The sequence below is a fragment of the Toxotes jaculatrix genome, chromosome 17, assembly GCF_017976425.1.
Source record: "Toxotes jaculatrix isolate fToxJac2 chromosome 17, fToxJac2.pri, whole genome shotgun sequence".
Taxonomy (NCBI): Eukaryota; Metazoa; Chordata; class Actinopteri; family Toxotidae; genus Toxotes; species Toxotes jaculatrix.
Window position 1 is genome coordinate 12041908 of NC_054410.1, and position 26236 is coordinate 12068143.

Consider the following 26236-nt stretch of genomic DNA (forward strand, 5'->3'; position numbering starts at 1 on the left):
AAATAACCTCCATCGCTTTACTATTAATTTAGGCCTCTGCTCTTGCTGTTAAATTGTTCCACTCCATACACAAATCCAACCCTCCATCAGTGTCCTCCGCCTGCCAGTCTTCCACTGCTCCCGTCTTCTTCCAAGTCACAGCCCACAACTGCTGTGAAGCATCTGGAGTTTCCCCCCGTCTTTCAACTGGCTGAGACCTGAGGGCAGGGCTGCTGAGGACCAGGAACTGTGGTTTGTATATATGTGTGTGTATGTGTGTGTGTGTGTGTGTGTGTGTGCGTGTGTGTATGTGTGCATGTGCGTGTGTGTTGCTGACTACCACTGCTTTTCAAATCAAAGCGCCTGCCTTTTGTTGCATGCTCTGGAATCCCCTCCGTCACACCTCGGCCGTTTCTCAGCAGGGGGACTCTTGCCCCCAGCCAGAGGAAGACTTCCTCCTCCTCTGCAGTTAATCTTCTATCACAAATACGCCCTTTGACTCCTTCTGAGTCACAGAATCATACACAAATTAAATTAATTTGTGCTTTCAGGACTTGAATTTAGTTTGATAAGATTGTCCAATTACTTGAAATGCACAAACAAGTCTGGTTCCTTTTTTTGCATGTAAAATTTGACCTTTTCATTTTGCACAAAGTTAGCAGACACTCTCCTCAAAGAAATCCCTTTAATCCTTAAACTTTCACTACTTGCATTTTTCCAGTTTATCACATGTAGAAGCCTGGGAGATGAGGGAAAAACCCTTTATACCCTCTATCACAGTCAAAAAAGGCACTTTGTTTCTATTCAATGCACAATTAATTTAGATTTTTGTATGTCAATTTACAGTACGTTCCTTCACATCTTGTAGTTGTGTTTCATAAATGTCTTTCTTTTATCCTTTTAGATGTGTTACCAGCTGCTTTGCTGTATTTTTGATGGCCAAAATACTTGACAGGGAAATAGAAATTAACCAAGTAAGTAATTATACTTGCAATTCCTTTTGGGGGGCTTTCATTGTCTCTGGCACAAAGAAGTGCAGCTTCAGTTGCCCCGTGCAGGTTGTTAAACCTGTGGAGAGCTGTGAACTGCAGCTCTTTGCCACAAGTCCCAAATTAGGGTTCTGCCCACACAGCCATAAAACAGTTAGAGGAATCATTCAGAGGCTGTTAGATTTAACACTATTAAGAGTTCATTAGTACCTGCATATACAACTGCTGCTGCCATTGAAAGCTCATTAACATAGACCCATTAAAATAGGCTAGAGGCCTTTTCACTCATATTAATTACACTCTCTTTTAGATATCCCCTGTAGAGTATTTTGATATATTTTAGATGTTTAAAGAAAACACAGGTTTATACTCAAACTGCAGGTGTTAAACTTTAAGCTGTAGCTTATCTGGTAACAGATTAACAGTTTCACATGGAGAGTGTGGAGAGGCACTTGATTAATTATGCGCTTATAAACAGGTTAAGTCTAAGTAATTATTTAAATTGTCACCTTTAAGAAATAATTAATTACATTTGAAATTAACTGTGCTACTTTAAAAAATAGGCAGATAAAAAAGGAATGATCATGAAAGAGATAAATTTATTTCTTTGTCTTTAAACTATTTATCGTTTAATGATTTTGACAGAGTTTTACATATAGGCTTCCACACCATCCACATCCATACTGCTGGTGTACAATACAAACATTAACATGCAGATAAAAAAATAAGCAAACAAAACAAAACACTGCTGTGAAATAATGTTGCCATCAATATAAAGAATTAATTTTTAAGCAGAGACAGTAGTAAACACAACTTGGAGACAAGAAAGTACGTAAATAGGTCAAATACTTAGCTTACCAATAAATAACTTGATGTCAGAAATAGAGGGAAACGGAAAGGCCTGTGCACTGAACTGAAGACAGTGATAATGACTGGTGGGGAGGCAGAGACTAAAGTACACAGCGATAGACAAAGTGACTGACACAGGGGAGAGGAGAGAAAGAAAAACATCTAGGTAGAAAGAGAGAGTGGTTTGGCCAGAGGTCAACCAAGACTGGGTGAAACCCAGACAGTGATGTAGAGGCTGAAGAGAAAAGGTGACACATCTGCGAGGTCACAATCTATACTGTGAACGACAACATCAAATATTCCAACAACAGACACAATAACTCAGTAGATATAAATTTAAAATTTGAGGAAATACTTTTCATCATCTGTGAACAGTGGTGAAAATGGTTTACAGTATGTGTTTCAAGGCAAATCCTAGTGCGGTTAGTGCTTTCCCTCTAGCCCCTTAATTCCGATGCGTATGAATGGTTTGAGAATGATCTAACAAACAGATACAAATCAAAGTGTGCAAATGTAGGAAATATGTCCTCTGAATTTGTTCAGTTTACGAAAAAATTTCCACAAGGAAAGATCTTCAGTCCCATTTTATTCATTCCCATTTTTGAAACCTTATTACGTACCATAGTACCAGTTTCCCAGCTTTACATCCTGTTTTTCTCCTTCTTTTTGCTTTACAGTATCCAGGTTATTATAGCGGGGATTTAAATATGTTCACAGATTTCCTGCTTCAGCATGACCCCTCCTCATACCCTAGTTTCTTGTGTTCATGTAAACAGTGTTTATAGCCACTACAAGATAAGTCCTGAAAACTCGTATTAAACTACTTTACAGTCTAATTAAGCATAATTGGTCCGCCATTCTGCACACTGGAGTATATTACCTCAGCTGAAGTAATTGCATTTGCTCCCTAGTGTGTAAAAACAGTCACAGTGGTGGATGGTCCACTTTCTGTTTGCCAGAGCGAGAGGAGTCGAGAGGTCTTTGTGGGGTGAAGGTTTAGGTTACGTTTGCAGAGGGGGCCTTCAAGCTCTCCTGCAAATAAGAGTTGGAGATCAAACATCAAAGCTGGTCCTGGGTGTGAAGGCTGGGGTGTTGTGTTAGGGTTGGGGGGGGGGGTGGTTACTGAAAGGTCTGGAGAACAGATAACAGAGCAGGAAGCCCCTCTACATCTCATTCCCTGTGTTCACTCTCAAATCTCAAGATAACCCCAGTCCCTTAGCACTAAATCCTAACCTCTGTGACACTGGTGCTGCTGGACAAGTCTACCATCTGACCCCACTTAGTCACATGCTGGACCCTTCCCTCGTGATAATCCTCTCAGTCAAGTGACAAAGGGTCAGCTGAGTAAGCTGAAAAGTAATTCAGGAATGAGTGTGTGGAAAGGTCGGCGGCGGGCTTAATCAAAGCTGCACAGCATTAAGTATGTTCTGAGGAACGCTTTTGCAGCCAAGGGGGGCAGTAACCTGTACAGCATTATGAAGTGCCTGGCGAGCACTTTTCTTTGTCTGCTCTGTTGTGAAAGGATTTAGAAGGAGAGACAAAGCTGGCTGTGATCTTTGATTTCCTAGCTAGCTTTTTCCTTGTACTGATTCTTCTTTACATTGCCTCTTAACTCCTTGTCTCTCTGTTAAAGAGAAAACTTTATCTCTGTTATTCTGCTTCCCTGGCTGTCTGCCTGACTTTTGTAGAACTTGCAACTGCTCGTAAACATGGCTCCTGGTTTATTTATAGGGAATAAAAGAGAACACAGATTTAGTTTAGCTGTCAGAATTGCAGTGCTGAGTCCAGAGTTACTTGACCCTGGAAATTTCTTGGTAACCAGGATACTTGAGGAACTGGAGTCAACAAAGAATGTTTCCTAACATGAAGGAGCCACTGTTCAATGAGACTCTAGCGCCCCTCACAGGAAACAACAACTACTACTGCCAATAAATAATTAAATAATGAACTTTTTGGTTACAGTGCCAGGATTTAGCCAACCTGTCTCTCAGGGTGTGAGAAATTTACTGGAACTTTCTGTGTTTTCTGTTACAGGCTCATGGGATAAGGAGAAACATTTGGCAGAAAACAACTGCGATTCTGTAAATTTCATGGTGAGTTTGAAAAAGGAAAGCTTGACCTTCTTGTTTGTTGCAGACCATGTGAATGAAATAGCAATTTTCTTTCTTTTCTTTTCTTTCTTTCCTTTTTTAAAATTTGATTTTAATGCTGAGAAATCTGTTGTAGATGCATGAGAAAGTCCATGAAATCATATCCAAAAAGGCCTTCCATATCTAAGGGAAACAGTATCCCAAGGGAGGACTGTTAGTTACAAATTTAGATATCCAATAGTGTAGTGTGTGATGCTTGATTGGCATATCTGCTGGCCACTGGTCAGACTGTTGAGAGAGGGAGAGAGAAGGGGGACGACAAGGAGGCAGAAAGTCTAGTAAGAAAGCTAAACAGAGAGAGATCCTAATAATTAAGAGGCTTAAACAGAGCATATGACCAGTGTAGCAAAAACAAGGAGGCACAGATACCGAAGCTACAGGCTGAGACTCAGCTAACAAGAGAAGACACTGTCCTGATCCTCTTCACTCTCTGAAACCATGTCTGACTGTGAGGGGCTACCAATGGGTAAGAGAAAACAGAGACTCTGCATGACTCGTGCATGGAAGTGTGCGCATGTGCTTGTTCAAGAGCAATATATGAGGTGCATATGTGTGCATGCGAGTCTGCAAATTGTTTGGATTTCTACGTCTGTGTGTGTGTGTGTTTTCTGTCATTGTGTAGGATGGGGGTCTTTCTTAGCCCATCCTGTTTTAGTCTAAGCTCTCCACTGGGACAGCTCACCCAGCAAGTATTTAGCTGCAAAGAAGAGTTGGTTCAGTTTGGGCCCTTATATGGAAACTTGGAGTGATTCCCCTCTGCTTTCATCAAAATAATGCAGAATGACTTTGCAGAAGTTTTAATCAGAGATATGTAGAGACTGAAAGAAGGTCAGGCTGGATGGAGGTAGAAAGCTCATACATCTTGTCAGTCTCTGCCACTTTTCCCATGAGAAAGACCTGTGGACACAACAGTGCTGCATGTGACCTGGCTGTTCCACGTCTATGACCTCAAATGTTATGAAGATGTGTCCTGAAGATGTGTGTGTGTGTGTGTCCGCGTGCGTGCGTGCATGATAGCAAAGCGTTAAGTGAAGGGTCATTTCCCTCAAGTGCAGCCAAGCTGACAGAGGAGCTGAAGCATTACTACCGCCCGGCTGACAGACTAACAGAAACAATCAGTTATAAATAGAAACCTTCCCTTCTCTTGTTCTTTCACTCACTTACTCACTCACTCATGTTTCATTCTCTCGCCCCCTTTCCCTCTTTACCTCCCCTCTAGTTTCCCTCTCTGTCCCCTTTATCCCTTCTTTTTCCTGTTTCCTCTCTGGCTCAATTCATGCATGGTTCCCTCTTCAGTATAATTAAACACGACACACCAGAATGAGAACTGTTTGATGTTGTGGTAATTGCATTTGATAAGCAGCTGACCATCCTCTGACCACACCTCCATTATCATGTCGTATCGTTCCCTAATGCGTTTGCCAGGAAATGACATTAAACTTGATAAGCTAAGTCACTGTGATTCTTTAACTGACACACTGAAACATCCTTAAGTCACCCCCTGCCCTTGTTAGCTCCACCAGCTGACACGACAAACATATTAACCACTTAAACCCAATATTATATTGAAATGGCCCCTTGTGTAGCTTTAAATTAACAGGTTTAAGGTGCTTTCCACACTTTTTTTGCTTATATTTTGTCTACCTGTCAATTTCATGGCTGCACAAATGCATCAAAGGAGCAGTTGTGAATGTCTTGTGCAAAATTTTCAGTGGTGATATGCCTCATTACCCTTCTTCAAACTCTTGAGTACAACTGAATCTGTACAAAAAATGCATAAAGCCTGATACTTTTTTTTTTTTAATCTGTCCATTGATTGAGTCCAACCCAGCAATGTTGTAGCTGTGCAAGTAAATGTAATTTTATCTTAATGTTTAATTTTGGAGGATTCTTACAATGTTGTAGGATCTATGGTGAAAACATGTATTGACAGGCTCAGGGAGTTCCAGAGTGGACTTTTATTTTTCATATACACATTTGGTTCCCAGCACTGACTTTCTGGTACAGGACAACTGTTGCAGTTCAAATAAATGGCCTGCAGGTGGCAGTATTAGCATATTTTATGAATGGTGGTACTGCTCTTTGAGTGAATGAAAAGCAGAGCATTATGAAAAGTGGAAAGTTAAATAGGAAAAAAGGATGAAATTGAGGATGGGGACACAAATGGAGATCGGTGACTAAAGTGGAGAAAATTAGATTTGACTAAAGCGGAGAAGTGAGTGGGAAATGAAATGGAGGGGGGGTAGTGAGGATGGAGGGGCGAGGAGGTGTCTGTCTCCAAGGAGATCAGTTTGGTGAAAAATGAAAAACAGCAGTGGCTGCTGTGTGTCATGTAACTGAGACTTATCGGGGCATCAGTGGAAGCTGACAAGACTTTATTTGACAGGAAAACCATCAGCACACAGCTGCCACCGTTTGCAATACAGATGCTATACATGGAGACGTGTGTGTATTTGTGTGGGCACGCTGGAGTGAGTGTGTTCAAAAATGTAGAGAGAGATGAAGACACCGTCATGGCCCGCTGACGTCAGCCCTCCATCTGTGCCCTGAATATGAGGACAAGTAGCTTTGCTGACGTTAAATCTATTCCTCTTGTTAACAAACTGTCTGAAAATAGGTCATTTGTCACACAGGTTTCAGCACAGTCACCTGCAGTTTTGTGTGTGTGCATATGCGAGACATACAAGGAGGAGCGTGACTGCCACAACATATGCATTACAATAAATTCTGCAGCAGCAGACGGCAGATTTCCTCAGCAGAATTTATTTTAGGCTGCATTGATTGAAGGACTGAGTTGCTTTGACTTTGAGAGGAACAGGAGAGGAGAGGCCAGCAAGTGCAGGACGAAAAGTAATATGATCAGATTCAGGGAAAATGAGTAAAGATAAAAACATGAAATGAAAAGAATAGACAAGAGAATTTATAATGTTAGGCTGCGGGAGGTGGTGCATGGAAAGTATAAGATGACACTGTGCGCAGACGGGTGACAAATGAAAGGACAAACCAACACAAAGTTGGTTGATTATGGGGCTGGAGAGCATTTTCTAACACATCAGGCCAAAGTTCAACCGAGCTGAGATGTGGTGACCCCTCGAGCCCCCATCTGCATTTATATATTTATATATAGAGAGAGGGAGAGAGAGAAATAGAGAAAGAGTAGAGTAGACTTCTTGGTTGTTCAGGAAATGGGGGAAGGGTGTACATGGTTGTTTCAGCGGCCAAGTCAGATGTGATTAATGTTGTCGTCGCCTGAGAGAACACACAGTACACTCTGGGATGCACAATGTGCCACAGCACTCTTGGATTTTCATGGTGTATGTAGATTGCCGTGCTTCAGATACATAGATCATTTTCACAGTTGTAGGGGGCTGAGGAATTACAATGTCTCCTACTGACCTGCAAGGAGCTGTTTTCCGCTTTTTAATGGCCGTGCTCAACAGCAGTCACATTAGTAGACTTCCACAGACTGCAGTCCACTGAATAACACCAATCCTGTTCTACTTCTGTGTCCAAGATATGTCTTATTAACATATAGATTAGATTTAGAGAAGTCAGTGTGGTTTATAACCCTTCTTCCTCACCTCTATGGTATCATTAGTGTGGGGTAGTGTGCAGGCGAGGAGGTCAGGCCGGGTGGAAGGAGGTGGGAAGAGGTACCAAAGGTTGACAAAGAAGCAATGAAGGCTCAAGTAATATTCACAATATGATTTGAAAGGGGGTATGATGTTATGAACGTCATACTTTTTGTGCAGAATAATACTCTCTGCATGGCCATCTGCTTTTTTTTCTTCTTCTCTCCCACCTGCCTATCTGTTCATGTCGGTCCTGTCAAAGCGTTTGCCTGTGTGCTCACTGAAAATCTAACCCTGCTCTCCACACATGTGCAATATCTATTCTGCATGTCTGCCCACTCTATCCTGGAAGACGGAGCCCTCCTCTTTTGCCTTTCATGCAATTTGTTCCCTTTTCTCCCTGTTAAAGGAAGGATTATGGGAGTGTTTCCTAATCCAAGGGTCTATATATAGAGGGTGTTGTATGTTGTGCAGATTTTAAAGCCCTTTGAGGCAAGTGCGTGATTTGTGATTTGAGGCTACTTAAATGAAACTGACTTGACTTGACTCTAGACAGAGACTCACTGAGGGACCTACTGTGCAATCTCAACAGAGACAGAGGCCTTGTTAAAAAAACAAAAAACACATTGTATGGCTGAAGAGCTGCTTGAAATAAGAGAGTTGATTCCAGAAGAATCTTCTCTTAACACTGGCTCATATATTGTGTACAAACCACTGGGGCTGATCTTAACCTTACATTTGGGTTAAGGGTTCACCTTTTAAGGAGTTCTACATTCGGTAGATGAATTCATTTCAAAGTCTTTATTCTCTTTTAGACTATCAGTGAGATCCACTTTTTGAACTGTGTGTTACGTCTTAATGGCTTATCACGTAAGCTTTGTTTAAGCCTGTTTAAGCCATGGAGTTGTCCATGATTCTCAACCAGTGCTGAAAAGTAGGCATATTTGCTCATCTACTGTGCTTAAGTTCACATTTTGGGGTACTTGTACTTTACTTGAATACTTCAGTTTTATACTTCTACATCACTACATTTCAGAGAGGAACAGTATTCTTTACTTTTTTTTACTCTTTTTATACATAGTGTGCTTACAAACATATTACAATATACACACTTGCCATTTTCTTCACAATAAGTACTGTTACATTTGATATTATAATAATATTTTGTGATAATGCTACTGTACTGTTATTCAGTGGTTTGTATTGTGGTCTATACTTAAGTAAAGGATCAGAATATGTCCCCTAGCAATGTATTCAGCATCTGAGTAGAATTTCACCATTTTAGGGCACTATGATGGACTCACGATGAGGATTGGGAGCTGCCACTGATAGCTAATGGTAGTCAGTTGATGTTGATGCGTTCAACACTGGACAGTGTATTATGAACAGCTGGCACATCCTAAAAATTCACAGTAGAGATATTGAGAGATATAATTTGTCATACAACAAAATGTGAAACTCTGGAGACCTTATTTCTTGCATAAATCAAAAACTCAGTGGGAAAAATTTGCAAATCTGCTGAGTTAAGCTGTGGCTTAAAAACTGCTGACTCACTTCTTGGTTTTACAGCTACAAACTTGAACACGCTTTCATTGTAAAACTCAACCAAAAGTTAGATGATGCTAAGTAGTTATGTTGGACAGTCCAGATAGGGTGTTACTAATGAACCTGTGCAATAGGGAGAGACAGCATACTGAAATATGCATGTGGTGGTTTGGTGATCTATAATTCTTTAGTGCTGCTTGACCTGCAATTGACAGGGTTATATGCACCACGACACAGGAAAGAGGAGCTGGAGTAGGACATGTAACGCTGCTCTACAGCCTCAGGATTAGGAGCTATTTACAGACCAAAAGCAGATTCTAGTCTTCAACGCTTGCTTGCCTTCACTTTCTCTCCCCCATAAAGTCTGCCTTTGACACGGCATCCACAGAGACTTAACAAGGGATAGGATTTGTTGTGTTTCAAGCCTCTGCCACCCAACACTTTCACTACCAGGCACCTTGAATCCAATGAGCATTGCCTTGTTTATCTTACAGCTGCAGCACCACGTCAGGGTCCACATTTATTGTTTTATTTTAAGGCTTTAAGTGCTGATCAAGCATTTATCAGATCCATTTTACCAATACAGTTCTGTTATTGAAAAGACAAACTGATCCAAAGACAGAGTAAAAATCTCTTATTATTAAATCTTAAAAATAAGTGTTAATTTAATCATTAAATTAGTCCTACTTGTGATACTTTCAAAATACAGTATATTCCCTCAGCTCCATCTGTCTTTAAAATTGTTAAATGTGGGTAAATGTGGGTTTTTGTAGATATTACAGAGTCTGGCAGTGGATTTCTACATGCATAATGCTATTAGAGACCATGACCAAAAGACTGCACTAAAAACACAAGTGGTGACCCAGTTTTCCTGAATCATAGCATCATTATTTGGCATTGCTGCTGCTTGTGTGGCCCACAACAGTGCACTGCAGTGTGTAGCTGCCATTTGCTTTCATCCTGTGGCCTTGTTTCTGTGCAATGATATTACAAAAAATATGCTATATAACCAGTGTTAGTCACCTGCTTTTTCAGCTGATAAGTCTGGTGCAGCCAATAGCACAATGAAGTACTGATACATTTTTGCATACAAAATGAAATTTTAGCCATGCATATTCATTGCGAGCATTTTAGCACCCTAAAGTTAGCATTTAGCTCAAAGCCTTGCTGTTCCTATTGCCTCATAACTGCTAGCATGACTGTGGACTCTTACTTAGCTCCTGTCAGGAATAATGTAATAGCTATGGATGGCAGGTAAGAAGATATTTTCCTGGGATAAGAGCATGTTACCATGTTGTGTATTTGAATGCAGCATTTACAGTATGTCTCCATAAGTATCCTCATATTCTGCCTGATGCTGCTCCTTGTGCTTTTTCTTATGCAGAGCTGCAGATAAAACGTTATCACTCTGCTGGATTCTCCCCCTGCTCAAACTAGGTCACATTTCCACCACATAATTCATGATGACAAAAACTGTCAACAAAGGCTCTTCTTTATGGATTCAAGTTGATCTTGCCGGGTGAGACTAAACTATTTGTCTCTCTTTCACACACACACACACACACGCACACACACAGCAGACAGTGGATTGTCAGTTTTCTCCTAATTAGTGTTGGTCTAGACCTTGATAAATGGCTCATGAGCAAATAGTACGCAAGAAGTCTCTTTACTTTCAGTTCTTGGATGCTAGTAATCTCTAACATGAAAGTGCCACAGTTCACAAGGCAGGGTCATAAAATGTGTTTTAATCTGGACTTGACATCCACACTGATAATCATGTATTAGAAATGACAGGTTATTTTCTCCAGCAGGTGGGAAATGATGTATTTTCAACAGTCACTCAGCTGATTTACTCTGCCCTCTCACATTCTGTCTCTCCCCGTCTCTATCTCTGCTCTCCTGTCCAGATAGTTATTAAAAAGAGTGAACATGTCAGTCACTGACAGTATTACATCCTCTGCTGGCCTGGTCTCTCCTCACCATCTAGGTGCATCACAGCTTCTGTTATTAGACATCACACTGTTGCGCTTTGAGAGTTGGTCTTGGTAAGGAAAACGATGTATTCGTAGATTAAAAAAAAAAAATCACAGAGGAAGCAAGGAAGTTTATGTAAATGTACAATAGATATAACATTTAAATTTTTGTATTTTGTCATTGTTTGTTCTGGGTCTGTCCAGTGTCATGAACAGACCCAAAGGAACATGACTAGCGTCTACACCATGCTAGTAGCTTTGTGAGTCTGACTAAGACAATGAGCTGGCACAATGACCAGGCTGTTAAACTCGTTACCTCCATGTGAATGTTATCATCAGGGAAATAAATGAATAACACTTGTTTCACGGTGAGGGTTTTTTGCTCTGTCTTTCCTGTTGGCTCATGCTCTTTGCTTTGGCACAGGCTCTTATTGGGTGACCTTTGCTACCTGCTGCTACATTTGCATTTTAGATTTAACACATTCACCTCTCATTTTTCAAGTCACTTCAGTGAAAAACGAACAGTCCCAATCTTATTTTTGAGCCAGGGGTGTGCCTTTTCTTCATATCATGACAAGGACATTTGAGTCCTACTAAATCTTATTTGATAAAATTGGCAACCGGCAGCTCGTGTCACTTTCATATTGTAATGTTTAACCACTTGGAGTAAACCTTTATACAGCAACCTAAAAACATTGTCATCAAGGTGTGTATACAGTGTGATCAGCATGACTGACTTTAAAATATTGCGTGGCCCTAGGCTTTGTCTAAATTCAGTGTTTGTATGAATCATTAAGAACTCAGGTTGGATTAATTTGGTGTAAAGCACAAAGCAGCCCAATAACCAGGACAGGCACACAGATGGTGGCTGGATCATACAGAGGATTGACCTTGTTTCCTCCTCAGCTCTGGATTTGATTGTGTATAATCCTGGCCCACTGACAGACTGACTGATCATGTGTGGATAAAATGAATGTCAGCAGTTTCTGTCTGAAAAAAAGAAAAGAACAACCCATTCAGTTTGAACACAACCTTGAAGTGTCTCCAAACAACAAAAGCTGTAAAAACAGAGTCAGCAGGGCAGGTGAGAAAGCAAAGGAGCTCTGATGCCAAGTCTCTCGTTCAAGTGCTCTTGAGCAAGACAGTGAACCCCTGCCAGATGTCTGTGAACCCTCTGGATTCACTGATGAGTGGCTGAAGGGGGGGGGGGGGGGGGGGGGGGGGGGCAACGGGGAGGTGTGGAGCGAGGAGGGGTGGCGCAGCAGCGGCTCCACCACCTGCCACCCGCTGGGTTGTAGGTGGGGTTTAGAGACCCATGGGGATGGATTTTGCAGGGAATATACCCCAGTTTTAGTCGCCTCTTCTCACGTGAGCATATGCACAGAGAGACAGATACACACAAAAACCAGACCTGTCCCTAATCTAGATGTCAAATCTGCATGAGATTTACAGTAGTCTGAACCCCCTAGACAAAACACCACTGTGACTGCAGTCTTCAAAACAAAACACAAAGGATGTTTACAGTGTGTGTTGCTTGTACTCTGGGCCAGGCGCTGCATGAAATTCCTTTCTGTATCTGAATCAAAACACAGACTATTGTGGCAGTTTTGTGTTTAATAACGTCTGAGGACGATTGCACATACATGCAAATACCTTGGTGCATTTTTACATGTCCTAGCTCTAAGAGTATTAACTGTAGATGCAGACAAAGAGCGATGTGTACGAATGGTGTAAAGGTCAACACTCAATCTTACTTTCTGAGTGTTTTGAAATTGTAATATCCTTGTGATTTCACAGAACAAGTATTGCAGTGTGCAAATGCAGCACTGACATTACACTGCGCCACAATGAGCACCTTGTTTCCTCACATAATCCTGTCTGCCACTGAGCTTGGTAGATCTATTGGCGGCTTGATGTTGTTGTGTCATATGTGAAGCAGAGTGCAGTGTTTTCCTGAGGGAAAGGAAGCAGAGAGATTTCTGCAGCTGTGAGGTCAACAACTTGAACCATAAAGTGATCAAGGCTTTTACTCATCTGCCGTTAAAAAGGTGCTTCACCGCATCCCTTTCATGCTGCTGTTAAAGGTCAAATCTAGCCGGGCCACCTTTGAACAAGATATTCTGACAGATACCTGCACAGAAAGAGCTTCACGCGGACAGATCATATCGCCTCTGCTGGGCTACAATAAAAATCAGTGAGTGAAACAAACGTATCCTTTCATGGTCTCTCCCACGGCTGTCTTTGGAGCATCCGTGCCTTTGTGTAATTTTCGTTGGCTCCGTCTTGTGATTTAGGAAGAAAGGGGGGAGTGTTTCCGACATGAATATAGGCCACAGACTCTGTCTTCTTCAGGCTTATTATTTTTCCCTGCAAGCTTGAATTATAAATAATGCAAGGAGTCCCCCCTGCCCCGTATACACAAAAAGCCCCAGTCAGAATTAAGAAGCACCCAATTTCCCCTTTTTATTCTATAGGATATCCCCTTTTCCCCCTCACTAAACTCCCACCATGCTCACTTTTTAATTTGGTGCCTCTCTCAATCCTCAATACCCCTCACCCTCCTCAAGCATTCTCTCTTTCTTTTCCTCCTCCACCCCCTCCCCCCTTTTCCCATTTATTTCTTTCTTTCATCAATCCCCTAGTCTCCCCTTCATTCTCTCCCCCTCTTGTCCTTGTTTTAAGGATCCCTCGGTCTCTGTGCAGTCTGCAGAGGGCCAGATAAGACAGACAGAGGACAGAATGATAATCATGTTTAGCCACAGTAGAGATCCCCTGGCAGTATTCACTTTGAATATTTGGTGGCGGCTGCAGGAAAGATGTGACTTTAGTTTGTTATGCTGTGTCCCCGTGTGACTTCATTACGTGTGTGTGTGTGTGTGTGTGTGTGTGTGTGTGTGTGTGTGTGTGTGTGTGTGTGTGTGTGTGTGTGTAGTATAAGGTGGCAACTTCTCTCTGAGGACTCACACTTCCTTGGTCATTCTAGTAACCATTGGTTTGGTTTCCTTTATGTGTTTGCATTTGTCTCCTCCTCTTCTCTCTCTCCTCTTTTCTCCTTACATCTCGTCTCCCCCTCCGGTCTTTTTCTCTTCTTCATTTTCCTTCCTCTTCTACCCTACCTTGTCCTCTCCTTTCTCCTCCACTCTTCTCTCCTCTCATAACCGCTCCACCTTCTTATCCTTTTCTCCTCTCTTGTTTTTCTCTTCTATCATCTCCTCTAGCCTTCCTCATCCTCTCCTCTTAAGCCCTCTCCTCTGTTTCCCTCCTTATTTTCTCTTTCTCTTTCCTTTCCTCTCCTCTCCTCTTCTCTCCTCTGCTCACTGCTTCACTCCTCCTTTCTCCTGTCTACTTTTCTCCTCTTCTCCTTTCTAGTCTATTTCCAATTCCTCTTTCTCTTTCAGTCTCCACCTTGTCCTCATCTCTTCTTTATCTCTGCCTCTCTCCTGCCCCCCTCCTTTTTATTCTCCTCTCTTTTCCTCTCCTCCTTCTCTTCCCCTCTTTCTCTCCTCTCTCACCAACCAAAAGGAGGAGGATCTCTCTGACAGGCCCAGCCCCCTGCGCTCTGACTCGTCCACACTGTGTGACAGGGGAAGGCTGGGCTGTCCCGAGCATTATCTAAACACACACACTCACACAGACACGCTCACACACACATACACACACACACGCACACACAGTAACTGCCTATGCCAGACCCTGCCTGCCTGCGCTCCCAGCTCAAGCCCTCTTAAAGCTGTTTTTCTGCTGGAGATCAGTGAGAGCTAACGACACACAGCTGCCTCTGCTGAAGACAGAAGAGAGACACCAGGAGAACAGAAGGAGGGGAAAAGAGGGAGGAAAGGACAAGCTCAGGGGGGAAGCAAAACCACCAGCAGCCTCTTAACTCCTTGTGTCTGTGAGTCTCTGGCGGTCCGGTGCAGCCATTCTTCAGCAGGGAGTGTTTCTCTACTGTAGTTTAGGACTTTTTTTTCTGTGAGAGAGAGGGGGGGAGGAATAAGAAGAGGAAAAGAAGAGGGGTTGGAGTTCACATGACATAATCGGAGTGAATGGGTTGCCATGGTGACTCACCCAGGGAGCCTGACCCGTGCAGAGTGAATGGAGGGATCGCCTTAGACGCCAAGTGAACGATAAACTAACGGAGGGGAGTCACTGGAGAGAGAGAGAGAGAGAGAGAGAGAGAGAGAGCAAAGGAGTGGTGGATAACAGAGGGAGCACAGAGGAGCAGAGCAGAGGCTGAGAATGGAGGACGGGTTTTCCAGCTACAGCAGCTTGTATGACACCTCATCACTGCTACAGTTCTGCAACGGTAAAACTAACTAATCCTTCCTCCTTCCTCCCCCATCCCTGTCTTCCTTCAGCTGCATGTTGTTTCTCTGGACTTGACATGTCATCAGCTGACTGGCTAAACTTGTCACCACGCTTATGTGTGTTTGTGTGTCTGCGTTGCAGACATGAAGCTATTTTAGGTCCAGCTCTCAGGGCTTTGGTGAAATGAATTCAACCTTTATGCTGTTGTGCATTACTTTAACATTTTCCCTCACTGTTTAAACCTTTTCTTTTTTTTTTGGTACAGATTAACTTATATATATATATATAGGGAAAGAGAGAGAGAGAGAGAGAGAGAGAGATGATTTGAATATTTAAGGTAAAGCCTTCCAGAGGACATTTACAGAAAAAAACAGTGTAGTTTTAAGGAAGTTCCTGGAATCAGTGCCAGAATAATGTCAACAGTGCAGCCATCAATAGAGCTAATAAACAAAGAAGGAGGGACGATGAGGAACAGTCCTTTGCTCACAGCACTGCCCTGATTACTTAGGTTCTGCTTGATGTGATGAAGTCTATGTTATGAATATATTTCTCCCCCCTGTTGGCTGATTGCGACCAGTTTGCTGAATGAGACAAAACAGGAATGACAGAACAGGACACTATTGCTCATGTTTTGCTCACGGTCCTAATGTAATTTATTTGCTGGCAGAGGCAGAAACCATGCTTCAGCCTGCTAATGTTATGGGTGGGAGAGGGTGACTCAGGGAAGAGGGAAAGCAGCATGACACATCAGTCTGACATCAGTTTAGTTTCCAAGAAGCTCGAGTGTCATCTTGGAAGGTAAACCTCAATGTCAGATTTATTACTTCAAATTAAAAACTACCCTAAAAATGTTCTACATTGATCATAATCTGCAGTAACACATACTTGTATTCAACATGTCCTGAATATTTTCTTTGAAATGATGTGTTGTTTTTAGATGAAGCTCTGCAGCATATTGCCCAGTTGAGTGATACCATAACAGCTGGCACACTGACAAACTAGAGTTAGTGAGCCCGCCACACAAAGGGGATTATCCCCTACACAATAACCCGTGTCTCTAACAGAGACTACTGTAGCAGAGGGAAGTTGAACCAGGTCGTTGTTGAGCTTCACTCAACCCGTTAACTAAAGATAAATGCTTACGTGGGGTAGAACTCCCCTAAAATAGTCACCTCCTTTCACTGTCACTATGGAATCTGCACTGTTTTTGTTGTACACTTATGATTTTTCATTGTGTCCTGAGCTGTTGCAGTGACTGGTTAGTGAGCTTAAGCAACCGTGCCCGAAGCACACAGTAACGTAATTGCCATTGGTGGATAATGAAAAAATCAATAATATTTACTGCGCTGTGTAAGCACTAACAGTTGACGGGATGGGGGACTACTACTGTCTAACAGAGCAAATCATGGATGTGGAATTGCATTGAGGTATCTCCTGCCATGGATACTAGGTACTCCACTACTTTCATGAATCACTGAAGTGGCGAATCCAGTTAAAAGCTTTTATCCCTTATGGATTTCTGTCATTAAATTTGTAGCAATTGCAAGGGAGGAGATGCAGACAAAGAGAAGCAGATGAGTTAGAGAAGCTGACAGCTGAGAGATATATCATGCAAAGTGGATGTGTATTTAGTTAAGAGAAGAGAGATATGATGAGGTATTTTCCTCCACAGCTTCCACTGGTACAGCAAGTCCATAAATGACTAATTACAAATGGTACATCTGCTACATTTGTGATGGTAACAAAGGTGAGGCATCAGACTGAATCCACTTCATGGTTTGCATATGCTACAGTAATCAGTGCTGATTTCTGAGAAGCTAGAGTAGCCCAGAGACGAAAGAGAGGTGTGTATGCGCCTTTTCTGCTCACGTGTTATATTCCCGTCTGATGAGCAAAGTGCTGACAGTGCCAGTGATAACACCTGAGGGTGGATTGGTTGGACAGACCAGAAAAACAGGTGTAGCAGTGGCTGTACAGTAAGTGCTACAAATTCTTCTGAGGAAATGACTGACCTTTAAAACTGCCATTAATTATAATGTAGTGGCAGGTACAGCTTTTGCAATGTGCGCTGGCCTCGAGGCTCAGTGGTTTCGTGACAGGAGATGGGAGTTCAGTGTCAGAGCCATGAAATATGGCTAAAAACTTTTACATATTTTTTGACTTTGTTCTTGTCTTTGAAAGATGTAGAGAATCCCAGCTACATTTTGCCCACTTAGTACAGATTTAGGTAACTCTCTTTTAAGATTCCTGTTTCCACTTCTTGCAGTGTCATGACTGTGAGCAGAGGGAGAGTCTCTTGATTTGTCCGACACTACGAGGATGTTTGTAATCCCTCACAATGTCATGTTTCCTCTCTGTGAGAAAGTCGATGAAATAAGACATGCTGCTCAGGGGCAGTTGCCAGGGATTTTCCAACCTCCAACCCCCTGCTTTCTCTCACTCTCTTTCTTTCTTTCTTTACTTCACATACATCCAACGCAGTCTTAACTTCACACGGCAAGGGAGCTGCGCCTTGCTAGTTACTCCAACAAAGTGCTTAATTGGGTGAGCCTGGTGTGTGCACTCATGGCTGTCCAAGTTAGAGCTGATGCGTGTGTGTCAGTGGGAGTGTGCGCGCTCAGTCTGCAGGACTAGTGTGTATTTGTGTGTGTGTTTGTCTGTGTGTTGGGCCTTTAGGCCAGAGTGACATCATACTTCTCTGCTGCTGTCGTCCAGCTGAACCCAGATCCACTCAAAGCAAAAGTCAGTGATGTCATTCATTCCTCTCTCTCTCTCTCTCTCTCTCTCTCTCTCTCTCTCTCTCTCTCTCTCTCTCGGCCCGTGTGTTGTGGAGCACCCAGCCAGACTAATGTTCAGAGACTAGGTCAGCTAAACAGCAGAAACCAGCGCAGGCTGCATGCTTTGTCCTCAGGAGGTCGGGGCTAGCTCAGGCTAACTGAAAATTAGCCCCACACACTCACACTGATTACATCTGATGGAGGAAGTGAATCCTTTAGAGAAGCTTTTTTTCTCTCTGTTAAATCACATTTGGAATCAGCTGGGCCTGGAGGAGAGGACAGATTTGATTGAATTAGTTTGTGTTGTGCAGCTGGTAATGAGATTGCTCTTGTTTTTATAGAATTTACTAATGTTATGATATCAGCCTGGCAGATATCATAGAAAGAAAGAAAGTGAGCATTTGTTGTCACCATCACTGTAAAAACTTATTCTAGTGTTCTTGCCAGTTTTGTCAGCCTAAACATTACCAGACCAGTTTTGTAAGTTGATTTTCAGATCAACTTACAAAGCAATAAGCAAGCAAGATATATGATTTTTTTTTTTTTTACATTGTCTCGTCTGCTTATTATTCCTTCTTTAACTTTGAATTTACAACTCGAAAACAATGCTTTTTGGAAGTCTGAATTAGCAGATTGCAGTGTCCTTGAATCCACCTCCAAAGAGTGTTTTAAAATAGACCTCCCCTCACAAATGCATTACCCAGGGATTTTAATGAAAATCTTCACTTTTATGGATTTCAGTGAATGAAAATACCCATCAACAGTTTCCGAAGTCCAAGGTAACCTTTTCAAATGGTTTGTTTTTTCCAAACGTGCAAAACCCAAACTATTTACGTAATACAATATTATACAATAGAGAAAAGCAGCACATTTTCATGTTTGAGCTCAGAGAACCAGGGAATGTTGGGTAGTTTTGCTCAGTAAATGACCTGAACAGTTTGATGATGTGATGACGTATCCTTTAATATCTCTGCAAGTTGAATTTAAACCCCACACAGAAGAGGATGGAAGAATGGCTGCATGAAAGGTAGAAAATTAGTCTGAACACATTTAAAAGGCTGTGCTTTGATAATTACGTTGAGTATGTGAGATGTGTGGCTAAGACATGCACAACTATCAGAGCAAAAACATGAGTTAATGCGATTCCTTGTTCATTAGCTTCTGATGCACCAAAAGCCCCTGATGTGTTAATAAGTAAATCTGTTAATAAGTAAATCCAGCTCACTTACAGCACTGTAATACTGATGATCACACACTCATGTTCATCTCAGCCTCTCCATCCTAACAAATCCCTTCCCCTCCATTCACTCATGTGATTCATTCATTTACCTTTTGAGATAATGATGTCTGTTCAGATTTGGATCAAACACCCCTTTATCTTCCTGCTCCACACTCGTGCTGTACAGCCACAGGCACACTGGCAGAACCCTCAACTCGCCGGCAATCGCACTGTAGCACGATGGCACCAGAACATGCCCACAAGAGCTCAGAGGGGGCAGGGTGAAGGGAATAAAGGGTAAGATGGAGGACAGGAGCAAAAACCAGCAAAGGAAGGAAGTTTTTAATTAGGAAAACCAAATGTTGATTTAATCAGGAAACGTCTCCGACCAAAAATTAGATACAGAGAGAAGACGGAGTGCAGATGGATGGGATGGACACAGGGGGCATACAGGGAAATTAATAAAGACGGAGGCCCGTTTGATGTTTGCTGGAGGTATTTTGATTCACAGTAGAGTTGACACGACTCCATCCAGTCTCCTCCCCTTTCTTGGCTCTGCATCTGTAGGCATCTCCATCCAAACCCCGATTGATCATGGCACGTGTAGAGGGATTAGGATTAAAGTCTTGCTCACGTTACCGACCACAGCAGCCAAGAAGGGATGGCAGGGAGGAGAAGGAAGAGGATGAGAGGAAGAGGGTGCACTGACTTTTGTTTTCCTTGATTTAGAAGCTACACTGAAACGCAAGTTCAACTAGAAATAATAGAACCTTTATTTTCTTACATTTATTTATAAACTGTGGGCCTGTGTTTTGGTCAGAAATTGGCTCTTAAATTGACAATTCAAAGCATTTACTCACCGCTTCTGTGGTGATTAAACCCACATGGACCTTTTCCCATCTTGAAAATGTACGATATATTTACCAGAAGATATCTACTCCTAGTTTATTTTCTCCTCCTTGACCATGTCTCACTTTCCTTCATTCTTCTCTTTTTCCCCTGCCTCTTTCACCTTATCAATCAATGCCTTGTAAAAGCCCACTGGCAAGCTGACCTGCACTCTGATATGTCCACCACACATAAAACTGCACAAAAACATCAATGGGGAAACACAGCCCTTATTCATCTGTAACTGTAACATGTATCAGAGCAGCAGTATAATAAATATCGATCTGAATGGGATAGCTCATCCGCTGCTGCTGATTCATTTAAAGGCTGACATTGATTTCCTTTAGCTGTGTCAGAGTGAGCACACACCACTCTCCAGTTCTTTTTTATCTTCCACAGTGTTGCTGGATCTCTTCCATTTTTAAAACTCTAATCCTTCACCTTGCTTTACTTTCCCTCTTTCTCTAGCTTTTTGCGTTTTCTTCTCACCCTCATCCCTACGTCAAACTCTCTCCTGCTCTTTGTTTGATCTTGAGCGAATGCCCCAAGTGGAGCTCAAAGTGCTTTTTCTGTTTTGTTTTGAGCAGCGTGGTTTGGGCAGTTCTAGTCATGAGTCATGCTGCCTCCTCCCCACACTCCTTATCTCTCTCTCTTTCCCCCCTTTCTCCTGATAAGGCTTCGCCCTGCACTTTCTCTTTCATTCTGCACAATCGTGAGCCGTTAACTCCTAACATTTACACAGTGTGCTCATTAAACATGTACATGTTGCAGCTGTATTATGTGTCTGCAGCAGGCTACAGAGGCTGCTTCTCCTGCTCAGTGGTGTGTTGTGTTGTCTAAAACAGCAGATTGTCCTACAGGAGAGTCAAAATATGTGTGTTTGAGATCTGTGAGAAGCAGCAGATCTGTGGCTGCCCTTGTTACCAGTTGAGAAATGAAGCCACTTGTGTAATGATAACAGTCCGCTGTCCATGTGGTACCAGCCTTGACACTGATGTCCTGCTCTTCAGGGAAATTTCATGTGTGCATACTGTATCTGCATAATGCAGTGTGCTGTAATATGATTACTGACATCAGTCAGTTATACATACTGACTTTGAGCATTAGATTATATATATTATCTTCTCATTTATGATAAGTGATGATGATGACGATAAGTCATGATAAGTTTCCTCATCTAAATTTAGCTCAGTTATGTGAAAAACAGTATAGAAAATCCATCTGTAAAACTCTGAAAGCTCTTCACAATCCAGGAACAGATAAAATATTCTTCTTTGTAAAAGATCTACAGTTAAATAGATACTGTTACATATGGTATGATCACTGTGTGATATATTGCATTTTATTCAGGGACAAGGTTACGAGACAGCGTGCTCATGGAAACAGCCTCTCAGTGAGCCAGCAGGCAGAAGATGCCCTTTCTTGTTGTCCTGAGTATTTCCCCTCTCCTCTCTCTCTCTCTCTCTCTCTCTCTCTCTCTCTCTCTCTCTCTCTCTCTCTCTCTCTCTCTCTCTCCCCCTCTCTCTGCCTCTCCCTCTCGTCTTTTCCTCCACTAACACACATTCACACAGCCTCATCCCGTGACCCACTAAAACAGCCAGGCATGTAAAGCTGGAGTGTATGAGTTCCTCTGCTAAATATATATACTGACTCTGCATGTGTGTGTATGTCTATCTTCAAGTTCACTATCTGTGTGTGTGTGTGTGTGTGTGTGTGTGTGTGTGTGTGTGTGTGTGTGCATACCATCACAAGGTCAGGAGAGGAGACATGCAGGCAGCAGGAGTCCTTGAACAGGATGTCATGAATGTGTAAAAATACCATGAAAGAGCCAGAAACAGAATTGTGTTCTCCAGCGGAAAGTAGGATGCTTCCACTCTGCACGGTAGCACTAAATGTGCTCAACAGAGTGTTAAATTCTACCTATGGGGGAGGGCAACCAGTAATAAATCACCCAGGTCAGCAGATTCCCAAAGAGATGCCGTTATTTTTGGTCTCTACTTGTTTCCTGATGCTCTAAGTATCACTAAACCTGTTCTGCCCAGTCAAGGTAAGAAAAGAGGGATTATGATTTTTTTTTTACATATGAAGATGCTGTAAAACACACTCACTTATTCAAATGGGTTTCAAATTAGTATGCAAATGAAATCATCCATGTGCATACAGGTATGTGTTTCCGCATTCATGTGTACACATGCGTGTCTGTGCATATGAATGCCTGAGCATAAATCCCCCTTTTTAATCCTACAGTACGTCACCTAACCGTTTAGGATTAATTAAAGATAAATTCAATTACTGTGACAAGGTGAGAGTCGGCTCGATTATATTTATGGTAATTATCTTGATCAGCGTTTTGTCTCCAGTGGGTCTAAAGTTGAGGCCTTGATCTGGCCGCTTCCCGTCCCTTAACCCCATCCAGGATTTCAATCAGGCCAGTTGTGATATGAACAAGTATAATTAACCTCTTGGTGCCCGTGGTGCACCTCCCAGAGGCTGCTCAGCACCCTAATTGGTCTCTTGCATCTGTTGTTAATGGAAGAACCAAGGGGGAAACCCCAGCTCAGCATATGTGTGTGTGTCCCGTTGCATGCATTCAGCCTGTCTGTAACAGATGGAGAGGGAAAAGAGGAGAATCCCATTAGAAATCCCATTAAAAATCATCTTGAAGATCTTGCAGAGATGTTATTGTCAGTTTGTCAGTTTCACTTACGGGTAAAGAAAAACTAAATGCGCTTTATTTTGACAATCCAGCAACTGCATAGATGATGACTGGTTCAATCAATGAGCTATGGGAAGAATTTAAATGATGATATGACTCTGGACCTCTCAAAAGTCCCAAAACTATTTTAATCAACCGGAACTGAAATAAAGCAAAACCACAAGTACGACCTCTTTTCTCAAATGTATGAAGAAAATGTTTCGTTTTTTTCATGGCACATTCATGGCAGATCTTGGGAACATCTGACATTGCCTGAACTGCTTGTTTTTCCAGCTTTACAATCAGAACCAAAACTTACTTATAGCCCACTGAATTGAATGTTTGTCTAATCAGATGTTGGACATTACGTGGACATATTATAAGATGAAGTGACACAGGGCTAAAAGGCACATCTCTTACATAGGAGCAAGACCCCCTCACTGAAGGCTTTGAGTCCCGTTGTAGTTGTTTTGTGTTGCTTTGTGGTTGTTTTGTGTCTCTTTGTAGAGAACAACAAATAGTAAATCATCACAAAATTACCCTTGAAGCTGATTAACAGACATTTAGCAGTGTGAGTGTCTTGCAGGGTGGAATTCAAGAATGAAAACACACCCAAAGTGAAACTCTCATCACACACTGAGATCAGTTTTTGACATTTCTCTTCAGTCTTGTTGTGTAATGATCTTGTCTGCTGCCAACAGTGCCACTGTACGTTCTCTCCTCTCCAGATGGCAGATATGTGATTGGCCCGTGGTTGGTTTCTGGCTCACTGTGTCTCTGTAAGTGTGTGAGACCATTCTTACACCAAAATGGAAATCTGGTTTCCCATAACAACACAGTTACTGGATGGAACAACACAGCACAGTGCAAACACAAACACACACACATATTGGATGGAACAAGTGTCCCGCCTCCTGTTCCTTCCTGGTTGTTTGTTACTGAGGGACAAAGCCTGTTTTATGTAGAGAAAGGTTGAAACAGAGAAAGAGGCTTGTGTCAGAGCCCGGAGCCACTGCCAAGCATGACTTAGTGTTTCTGTTTCTTCCCTAAAAGTCACAGCAATAAGAAGGTTGTCTTTCTTCAGATGTTTATTACTTTCAGTCACTGGGTTGAATCCAGGCGAGGATGTCATGTAAAGTTAAGCATGCTTTTTTTTTTTTTTGCAACTTGATAAGGTCTTCCAAATGCGTCCATGTGCCTGTCTTGTGATGAGTATAAGCAACAAACACCACTGTCATTCAGAAAGGGGCGTTCCCTGTCTACCACATAACCGCTTTGATATATTTTTGTTGTCACAAGGAAAGTAGTAGTAGTAGTTCCAGTGAATCTGCAATTGAATTCAGCTACTAATAATGAAAACTAAAACTTGTAAGTAACTTTCTTTCTGATATTTTTGGCTGAAACATGTTCCAAAGGATATCGTAGTGTGGAGACATGTTGTCAAAGGCTTCTGTGATCCTGACTCGTAGAACAGCCTGGCAGCAGGGCAGAGATATTCCCTTCTACAGTTTCTGAGCGAGCCTCGCCCTTCTAGCTAAATAGAGAAGACCAAAGTCAGGGGATGAGAGCTCACGACTGTCAATCAATACATGAACAAGCACTTCTGATCTACAGCTCCTCTCTCACCAAGGCTTCAAGCTCGTATTAGCTGCTGAAAGACGTCGACTCACAAACTAGCAATTCCTGCATTAGCTGAGGCAGCGAACGCGTCAATTTTATGTCTGCACATTGCACAGTTCAACAAGGATACTTTTTGGCTTCAGCTTAGCATATTGATGCTCTACATATCCCACACTCTGAAGTCTGCAAGTCATTTTAAAGCAGTCTGCCACTAAAAGGAAAGATGTTACTATGGCTAGCATCATGGATGAGGAACTGAGTATAAATATATGAGATAGAGAGTAAATATACTGTCACCTTTATCGTCCCACAGTGGTTTTATTTCTATATTTGTGTCAAAAATTCACCCCACCAGAGTTTCATGAGAGAGAGAGCGAGGCAGACAAATAGAGAGAGAGGTGAAAGAGGTTGGAGACAGAAAGTGAGAGAAAGAATACAAATCCAGCCTGCCGCTAAGCTCAAACCCCCTGAGTTTAGGGATCACTAGTATTGAGCAAGATCTGCTCCACATATCCAGCATAATCCCTCCGCCACACCATGAGCACTTCCTCTTTGACAGAGGAGAGTGTGTGTCGGAGTGTGTATGTGTGTGTGTTTTGTAAAGCAGGGTGTTGGGATATTGGTGTATATTCAGTATGTGTCAGAGTTAAGAAGGAGTTATTCTGCCTCAATGGGCCATGTCTTCCTTCTTTCTTTACTTTTTTACCCTCTTATCTCTTTCTTTTTGGTTTTCAGATTCTTCTCACTGTCTCAGAAAGGGTTTAGGGACTATATGAAAACTACTTGTGTAGGGAGGGGGTGGGATCTCCCAGTTAATTCAAATGTAGAAAAAAACCTGAATTTAGAACTTGAATTGTAATATAGCCCAACTCTGTATGACACCTTAAATGTACATAGAAACATTTAGTCTGATGGGAGAAATAAATCCCTTTATGATGCACTGTGCATACCTGAAAGATCATTTGTAAAGATGGGATTCATTTGTTATTTTTTATTAATCCTGTAAGGGAATGCTGAAACCTTCCCCTTCTCTGGCCTCCTCTCCCCTCCCAATAATTTGTGCACATTCCCCTCAGGAGGCAGACAAAAATACAGATGGTGTTTGTTGCATCATCCGATCATGCACTCAGCCTGCAGCTGGCAAAAAAAAAAAAAAAAAAAACAACAACCAGGTTCGGGCTGCATATCAGAGGTTTTCCATACACCATTGGCTCAAGCACCTCTCCTCTTATATGGTGCGCTTGATGTGTGTGTGTGTGTGTGTGTGTAAATGTCACCCTGTGTGACGGTGAGAGCATGGAGGTGGGGGGAGCTGATTCCCATTTGACCTGAGTTTGACCCCAGGAAGGATGTAAGTGATGGGAGGAAGGAAGGGTTTAACATGTTCGTACAAGGACAGTAGGATCTCTTGTGGGGGTTGTTTGGCCTATCATCATGCTCCTCTTTGACCCACGCGTACAGACAATCTTTATGACCCTACACACATACACACACACACACACACACACACACACACACACATTCACAGCTCCATCGTTTTCTCTTTTATCCCTTTGTCAGTCTTTTTGTAATTCTTCAGTGCTGTTGTTTTGAAACAAGCTCTCCCTGCCATGTTTCTCTCCCTCTCCCAGCACTGTTTTCTCCTCTTTAATCTCCACTCAGGTCATGTGTGTGA

At 42.3% G+C, this 26236-nt stretch overlaps 1 protein-coding gene across 6 annotated transcripts in view; it reads left to right on the forward strand.

Annotated features, from left to right (window-relative positions):
- Nucleotides 1–4216: 4216 nt before the first annotated feature.
- Nucleotides 4217–26236, forward strand: part of eml1 (EMAP like 1) — a 47281-nt gene continuing 25261 nt past the window's right edge. For 5 of the 6 annotated variants that reach the window (XM_041060265.1, XM_041060266.1, XM_041060267.1 and 2 more), the window contains exon 1: nucleotides 14717–15360. In XM_041060265.1, the coding sequence (XP_040916199.1) occupies nucleotides 15294–15360 (67 nt within the window). In that variant the 5' untranslated portion in view covers nucleotides 14717–15293. Of the gene's footprint in view, nucleotides 4434–14716; nucleotides 15361–26236 lie in introns of those variants that run through there. The other variant, XM_041060268.1, reaches the window with a different exon arrangement.